This window comes from Gracilinanus agilis, chromosome 4, assembly GCF_016433145.1.
Source record: "Gracilinanus agilis isolate LMUSP501 chromosome 4, AgileGrace, whole genome shotgun sequence".
Taxonomy (NCBI): domain Eukaryota; kingdom Metazoa; phylum Chordata; class Mammalia; order Didelphimorphia; family Didelphidae; genus Gracilinanus; species Gracilinanus agilis.
The window spans coordinates 473,186,101-473,195,286 of record NC_058133.1 but is presented as its reverse complement, the minus strand read 5'-3'; the positions used below and the strand labels follow the sequence as shown (position 1 = coordinate 473,195,286).

General features: G+C 38.2%; 1 protein-coding gene across 1 annotated transcript; it reads right to left on the bottom strand.

Annotated features, from left to right (window-relative positions):
* Positions 1-2,434: 2,434 nt before the first annotated feature.
* LOC123246744 (olfactory receptor 5V1-like) lies at positions 2,435-7,341 on the bottom strand. Its single transcript, XM_044675542.1, has 2 exons — positions 7,261-7,341; positions 2,435-3,394 (listed from the first exon to the last, which is right to left on the bottom strand). The coding sequence occupies exons 1-2, from the start codon at positions 7,339-7,341 to the stop codon at positions 2,435-2,437; spliced, it is 1,041 nt and encodes a 346-aa protein (XP_044531477.1).
* Between the last annotated feature and the right edge of the window lie 1,845 nt (positions 7,342-9,186).

The window sequence follows — 9,186 nt, the reverse complement described above, 5'->3', positions numbered from 1 at the left end:
GCCCCAGGTCCGAAGTTAGAAGGACCTGGGTTAAATATGGCCTCAGACACTTCGTAGCTGTGTGACCTTGGGCAAATCACTTAAACCCACTTAAACCCATAAACTTGGCCATTTTGCTTCAGAATAGTTACTAAGACAAAAAATAAGGGTTTAAAAAATAAAATCATTGGACGAGACACTCTTTGATACAATAAATGCCTGTACAATGACTATCTCTGGAGTCAGAAGAACTGAATTTAAATCCTGTTTTTGATGCTAATTACCTTGGATAAGCCACCTTACCTCAGTTTCATCATCTGTAAAATGAGGAGATTGGGCCAGATGGCCTCTGAGATGCCTAAATCTATGATTCTTCCTATTCCCTTACAGCTCTAATAATCTATAAGTCTATATTCTGCAAACCAGTACACAAAGAAGATATCTTCTCCCCTAATGCCAATAGTCATGCGCCAGTTGTATAGACCTGGCTGTCTATACTGGATCCTGATGCATTAGATCTCTGCCTTTCTCTCAGGTGGTATCCCTACCAATTCTAGGGTCTCCTCCAAACTCTAGTTTGCCAGTGCCTATGTGTGTCCATTTAGACTACAGTCCTGCTCAGAGTTGTGGACACTAACTCTAGTTTGTTCATCTAAGCTTTGTGTCTTTTCCACCCCAAAACCCTTAACTTTTTTCTTAAAACTGATACTAAGGGTTGGTTCTAAGGCAGAAGAGTGATAAGGGTTAAGCAATGGCGATCAAGTGACTTGCCCAGGTTCACACAACTAGGAAGTGCCTCACATCAAATTTGAACTCAGGACCTCCCATCTCTAGACCTGAATCTCTATCCATTGAGCCCATCCAGCTGCTCCTTAGGCTTCATGTCTTGCCTGGACCTCTTAGGACAGTCTAAGAACTCAGACTGTCATCTGAGCTTACCTCCCTGATTTACACTGTGCTATGTAGCACCTCGTGTTTCCTCTTTATATATCTTATCTGTACTTTTAAAATAGACTCTTTCTCTTCTCCACTAGAAGGTAAAATCCATGAGGGCAGGGATTGTTTTTGCCCTTTTAAAAAAATCTCTAGTGTCTCTACTTATTAAAAGATTGTGGATAGATCGATGGTACCTGCATGCCAGAGTTTTCCATACTAATGGACTCATTGTTTATGACTTGAAAACTTATTTTCTGCCTTGTCCAATTCTTGTTCCTGGACACTCATCCTTTCACTTGTCCGCCATTCTTGCTGCCCTTTGATAATTGAGTTTTAATGCCATAAGATATTGGAGGCAGTCCATAGATCTACAGAACTACTGCGCCTCTCTGCCAAGTGGAAAGAAGGCAAATGTGTGGCATGTTTTTGTGATATTTTATTGCATCTAAACCAGGATAAAAATCATCTGAAAATGTCATGTAAGAAGTCAAAAGCTTGGAAGCCCATTAACAACTTATGTTAATTTAAGAGATGAAAGAAAAGTACAGAAATGGTGCTCATTAGAAGGCTTGGAATTGTAGGAATAGAGGAGTGTGAAATGTGCGATATTTTAGACATATTCACATAAATTGTAAATATTGCAGCCTACCAGAGTGGGGTAGGCATTTGTGCACCCCCAGTTTGCAATAACCTTCCCTCCTTGGGTTTGTTGGTACCATATGTAGCCTGTTCTTGGGCCTTTTTATGAACTTAAAATGTATTATTAGATGTTATTGTTATTTATGCATGCCTCTTCTCTTTCTCTACTCTCCATCTCCAAACTCTACTGTAAATTCCCTAAGAGCAATAGGTTCTATGTCCTCAGATAGGGACCACAAAGATTATATTAATAAAATCCATACCTGAATAGGAATCCCTCTATAACATCCCAAACAAATGACTATCTAGCCTTTTCTTGAAGATCTCCATTCTTAAGTTTTTTTATTACATCAAGCCTAAAGTGAAGCCTAAAGTGAATCAAGCCTAACTTTCACCCATTATTCTTGGCTCTGTCTCCTGGGGCCAAAAAGAATAAACCTAATCTTCTTCCACCCCAAAGCCCTGAAATACTTGAAGATAGCTATTTGGACACACCAAGCCTCCTTTTCTCCAGGCTAACTATCCTCTGATTTTTTTCTAGCCCTCATTTTCCATCTTGAAATCAATACTGTGTATTGGTTCCAAGGAAAAGAGTGGTAAGGACTAGGCAATAGGGGTTGAGTGACTTGCCCAGGGTCACACAGCTAGGAAGTTTCTGAGGTTAGATTTTAATTCAGGACCTCCCATCTTAAGGTCTCCCCTTCTTTTGACCCATGTTCTCATGTCCACAGTTTCCAGTGTTCTTGCTATGTTGGTTGTCTTCCTTTGTATTTTCTCCAGTTTGTCAATAGCTTTCCTAAAATATTTCTAAACTCTCTAATATCCCACTTTATAGTTTCTCTTTTATTTCCACTATAGAGTCATTTCTAGAAGATGAAACTCATTGACCTAGAAACCTGAAGGATGACATATATCCTTCAAACACTTTCTTCAAGGCAACCTTGACTTCCTTGTTTCTCAGACTGTAGATGATAGGATTTAACATGGGAGTAACAATACAGAAGAGGACAGAGATCAGGATGTCCACATCCAAGGAGTAGCCTGAGCTTGGTCGATCATAGTTGAAGTTTATAGTTGTATAGTAGAGGACCACCACAGTCAGGTGAGAGGCGCAGGTGGAGAAGGCTTTCTGTCTCCCTTGAGCAGACTGGATCTTCAGGATGGCAGAGATAATGAGCATATAGGACACAGCAGTGAACAGGCAGGGGCTCAGACCAATGGTGGCACTGGCCACATAGAGCATGAACTCATTGACTGAAGTGTCTGAGCAAGAGAGCTTCAAGATTAGAGGGATGTCACAGAGAAAATGGCTGATCTGGTTTGGACCACACAAAGTGACAGTTGCTGTTAGCCCTGCATGTATCACTGAATTCACTAACCCACATACCCAGGACCCAGCTGCTAAGTAGGCACAGACTCTCTTGCTCATGAGAACTGGGTAGCGTAATGGATGGCAAATGGCTACAAATCTGTCATAAGCCATGGCAGCCAATAGGACACACTCAGAGCCTGCAAAGGTAACAAGGAAAAAGATCTGGGACAGGCAACCTTCATAGGAAATAATCTTCTTCTCTTGTAATAAATTCACCAGAATGATGGGAACAGTGGTGGAAGTGTAGCACATGTCCAAGAAGGCCAAATTGCTGAGGAAATAATACATAGGGGTGTGAAGGACAGGATTGACTCTGATTGCTATTAATATGAAAGTATTTCCCAGGATTGTTATCAAATAAATAACTAAAAACAACAGAAAAAACAATCCCTTAAGGTCAGGGTGGTTTGAAAATCCCAGGAAGATGAATTCCTTGATAACTGTTTGGTTTTCCTTTTTTCTGAATTTCTTAATGGCTGAGGAAAAAAAAGAGAGGCAACAGTTGGACAATAGAAACTGAGACCAAATATAAGAGGAGTTCATAAGATGAAAATTGGCCCCATCCCAGCTATAGAAAAAGCAGTTGGGATTGGTGGAATTGACCTTGGGTTGCAATACTGCATTCATGCTTTCTCCTTTCCAGGGGCCCATTAGGAAAAAGAATATAATGAAGAATTCCAGAGTCTAAGTGGAACACTGGACGTCAGAGGGCATCTAGCCTCCTTATATGAACAAAAATATTGAAGACACAAATCATTCAATTATAATGAAAAAGAAAAGAGGGAGCCATCAAAAAGAGAATGATGCGAATGGAAGTATAGATAATTCATCAACCTATTCATATTTTTAAATGTAGGAATAGACCACTGAAATAAAGGCAAATAAAAGAAAATAAATATAAAAATATGCCCATTGATGGAGGACTGTATAACCAAACTGTGGTACATATGATGAACATGATAAATCAAAGAAGTATGGAAAGACTTACATGAACTGATGCAGAATGAAGTAAACAGAGCCAAGAAATCAATATGTACAATGCCAACAATAGTGGAAATGGAAAGAACCAACATAATAAGACAAATGAAAGGGAATGTAAAACTTAGCCCCAAAGAATAGATATGAGAAAACAACTCCTTTTCAGAATTGGGGATGCATGGATGTGAAATAATATATTAGATATCAAACTTTTTCAGTGTAATGATTGGTTTGGTGGAATTTTTTCTCTTGCTTTTTAAAAAAATCCTCTGTTATAAGGGGTGTTTTGTCCTACTTTAAGTGGTGGCTCTCTGGGAGTAATTAAAGAGACATGAGGAAATGTCAGAAATGTGAAACAAAAGATATCAATAAAATATTTTTTCAGCAGTATCAAGAATATTCATAATGTCCTCAAGCTGGTATGGAAAGCTGAGGAAAACACATTTTTTCAAGACATATTTGGGAAATGAGGGGCATCAGAGAAGAGATTCAATGATCCCAACTGGATGTAACAACTTTAAAAGAGTACAGAAAGAGCAGAAACAATGGGCTAATTTTGCTTTACTTTTTGCCAAGAAGAATAATCTTTAGACAGGAAAGAATGGAATAAAAGTGGCTAATCATAGCTGATTACTGGAACCCAACATTTAGACAGCTCGATCAGAATGGTTAGAGATGACTGACCTGTATCCATTATTCAGAGTAGATCATTCATTATTGGAACCAAATTTGTCTTCATCCCACCTAGATCTGAAATAAGAGTCAAAAAGATCAAGAAAAGGATGCTTTGGAGGACAAGTTAATTCAGTAATCAGTCAGGAAAGTGGCTGTGCTGCAATTATAATGGCAGTTCCCAAACTTTTAAAACTCATGACCTCTTTCTATGGCATAGGAACATAGAAACATCAGAAATGATACACCAGGTATGATCCATGGTCTACCCTGCCCAGGGTTCTGTTGCCAACAGAGTACTCATTGGGAAAGCCATAGAAGAATATTTGTGTCCACATGCATTTTTTTTTCCTTCACTCCTGCCCCATTAAATGCCTCTTCCTTCAGGACACAGTTCAAGCACCACCTTCTACATGAAAGTTTTCCTGATCACCCACAACTCTTAAATGCCTTAAATTTAATTACTTTGTAGTAATTAATAATGAATAACTAATATTAGCTATTATTAATATTAATATTATAATAATATAATGCAATCGCATGTAATTATAATATTATAATATTACATAAATATTATAAAATATTGATAGCTAATAAATATTAATGAATAAATAAAAAATAAATAATAACTAATAAACTTTTGTTTATTATCTTTATATTTGTTCTGCTTACACATACACACACCCTTCTCATTTGAATGCATGCTACTTGAAAATAGGAATTGTTCTTTTTCTTCTTTCTATTTGTACCCTCGCCCCTAGAACAGTGCCTTGAACTTAGTAGGTACTTAATAAATGTTTGTTAATTGATTGGTTAAGTATAGTTCAGCTTCATCTGATTACCAGAAAGGTAACCATCCTGCCCTACTCTGCCCTGATGAAATATCTAATACATTTCACTCAGTGCTGGATACCAGATTTTAGAAAAGATAGTAGACTTTGACCTGGAAAGGACCTTAGAAATCAGCTTGTCTAAACCTTTCATTTATAGATGAAGGAACTGAAGCCTACAAGAGTGAAATAACTTAATAATAATAACATCTAGCATTTACATTGTGCTTTAGGATTTATAAATATCTCATTTTGTCCTCACCATAGCTCCTCAAGGTAGATGCTATTGTTATTATTCCCATCTTACAGATCAGGAAACTGAGGCAATCAGAGGTTGAGTGACTTGTCCAGTGTCACAAAGCTAATAAGTATCTTGTCTGGGGTAGGATTTGAACTGAGGTCTTCCTGACTCCAAATGCAGCATGAAATGTGTGGCACCACATAGCCACCTATATATAATTTGACCAAGGTCAAATTCAAACGCATATCTTGATTCAAGAGTCCATTACACCACATTGCTTCTGAAGCTCATTCAAAGGAAGAGGACCAGTCTGCTAAGTGCCTTTGAAATCGTGCCAAATGGGAACTGTGGACAAAGAACCAGACATCTTTAGCCTAAAGGAGGAAACATGGCGCCTATCTTCCAATAATGTATTTAAAGAGTTGTCATGCAAAAGAGGGCTTGTTCTGCTTCGCACTGGAAAATAGATTTGATCATTGTGTGAAAGTCCAAGGAGGGCAGATCTCTTTCAGTCAAGGAATAAGAGTATGGAATGGGACATGCCAGGGGACAGCCAGTTCCTCATCACTAGCAGTCTTCTCAACAAAGATGGCATAGACATGACTCAGATTTTAGGTAGGGAATGAATTCTTTATTTCTATGCCTCATTACTGATTTCAATTTTTTAAAAGCTTAAAATATTTCCTAAAGAATGCCATTCAAACCCATTTTTCCCAATAGTAGAATTAAGTAGGATGGAAGGAGTTTAGACTCAGTGAACTGAGGACGTGGGTTCATTCAGTTCCTACCCCTGACCCTTCCTCCCTGGGTGACCTTGGACAGAGCCCTTAAATCCTTTGGGCTTCAGCTTCCTCTTGTGCAAAATAAAGGTTTTGAACTTGATGGCCTCGGAAGTCCCTTTTAGCTCAAAACGAACCATGCAAGTATTCTTTTGGTTTAAGATAAATTTTCAAACAATCTACCTTCTGCTGTACAAAGGAGTTCAGGGGCAGCTAAGTGGCACTATGGATAGAGCGCTGGACTTGGAAGCAGAAAGACTTGAATTCAAATCTTAATTTAAACCCTCAGTTGTATGATCTTGGCAAGTCACTTAATTTCTGCCTCAGTTCCCCATTTGTAAAATACGGACAACAATAGCATCTACCTCACAGGGTTGTTGCTGGAGCAAATGAAATAACATACATAAAGAGAATTAGGGGGCAACTAGGTAGCCCAGTGGATAGAGAGTCTGTTCTGAAGACCAGATTTCCTGGTTTCAAAGGTGGCTTCAGGCACTTCCTGGCTGGGTGACCCTGGGCAAGTCACTAAAACTCAACTGCCTAGCCCTTATCATTCTTCTGCCTTGAAACAGATACTTAGTATTGATTCTAAGACTGAAGGTGAGAATTTTTATAAAAAGAAAAAGAGAGAGAGATTTACAAACCTTAAAGTGATAGAATGTTACCTATTATTAATGGCTTTCCAGTCAGGTCTCTACTACTATAAGCCAGGCTGCCTCTTATACAGAGCTGTTATGAGGATCTGATGAGATAAACATAAGCAAAGTGCTTTATAAACTCTAAGTGTTGTATAAATAAATAATAATATATGATTGTTGTTACTACTCTACTCACTTCTTTGTTGCTATCATCTACGAGGCTCCAGATCACTCTCTCAATTTTGTCATGTCTTAAATAGCTGATACAAATCACCATCTCTGAGAATTTGATTATCATCAGGGCTTGGAAATTCCACTCTCTGACTACCTTTTCCTATCTTTCCACCTCTTCCACTCCCACTGTATGAAATCTGCTCTTCATCCTTATTATAATATCACTTGGCCCACCCCTATTGCCTTAGTCAGGATAAAAGGAAGTGGGGGTACCTACCTATTGTAGTAGTGTTAGAGCTGCCTAACATCATAAGACATTTCTTTAGGTTTCCATTGAATTCATAGTTCAAGATGGATTGATCATAAAGCATCCAAGTTGGAAAGGAAGAGAGGGATAAAGCAAATGGAAGCTTTCATTTCATTTCATTCATTTTCATTTCATTCATTTCATTTATAACCTGTCTCAAAGTCCATTGATATGGCACTCTCTCTTAATTGATGGAGATGAATACCCTACCCTGTGGAGACATGGGTTAGAGTTGACCAGAGATGGAAGAGCTTCAATTCTCAGCCAATATCCTTTGGGGACTCTTGAGAAACAAGACTCATCAATCCTCCAGTAGAGTAATTTAAGGTACTTCTGGTTTCCAGTTTCAAGAGAGAAGATGGAAAAAGTCAACTCTGCTTCAAGATGTTGAAGGAACTGATTCTGGGAAGATAAGAGAGAAGCCAGCTGTCTCTATCATTGTGAGACTGGGGAGTTTCCCTGGAAATGAGATTCACGATTTTTTCTTTGGCTTGAACTGAGTTATCTCATTCCCAATGAGAACAGTTCCTTCACTCTCTATTGTCTGGTACATAAGCTATATATACCTTATCTGATTTCTGTCTTTCTATGATTTGGATAAATGGATTTCTTTGCAATTTTCTATTAGAGTACATTGTAGAACTGGTATTTAGAAGGAAAAAGATCATACTTTGAATAATAAGATTGAGGTCCTCCTTTCCCAAAAACTCATGAAGAGATCAGAAGTTAGATGGAAGGACATGATTGGGAATGTAGACTCTAAACGAACATTCTAATGCAAATATTAATAATATGGAAATAGGTCTTGATCAATGACATATGTAAAACCCAGTGGAATTACTCATTGGCTACGGGGGAGGGGGCTGGGGGTGAGGAGAGGAGGGAAAGATCATCAATCATGTAACCATGAAAAAATATTCTAAATCAATTAATTAAATAAAAATTTTCAAAAACAATGTTAGATGGAATCTAATCTTTATTTCCTAGATGAACAATATTTAAGGGAGCAGATAGATATGCTTCTATCCCAATACCCTTACTCTGAGGAGAGCAGCATGACTTCCAGCTTCAACCTCCTGCTTCCCCATCTGGAAGGAATGAATGTCTCCCTTGTAGAAGGACACAGAAAGAAGAGACTAGAGATATCTATTCTACTTTCCTTAGTCATTCAAGAGCCCCCTCCACACACAGGGTTCCAATTTACTACACTAGGAAGTCTCAATTTTGGTACTTTCTAGTGACATAATCCCAGCTTGCATTAGCAAAAGGAATTTCCATAGTGAGAGATAATAATGATAATAATATAATGGCTAGCATTTATATAATGGTTTAAGGTTTGCAAAGCTTACATATGTTATCCCATTTGCTTGTCACAAAAACCTTGCAAGGCAAGTGCTTTTATTATTCCTATTTTATAGATGAGGAAACTAAGGCTGAAAAGTTCATTGACTTACCTAGAGTCACACAGCTAGTAAATGGATGAGGCAAACTTCCTCTCTCCAAATGTAGTACTCAATATATGGAAGGGTAAGGAGACTAGAAAGGTAGGAAGGGGCCAGATTATGAAGAGTTTTAAATGCCAAACAGAGAAATTTCTATTTGGGCACGACTGATCACTCCATTTGATGGGATGGTCTCTCC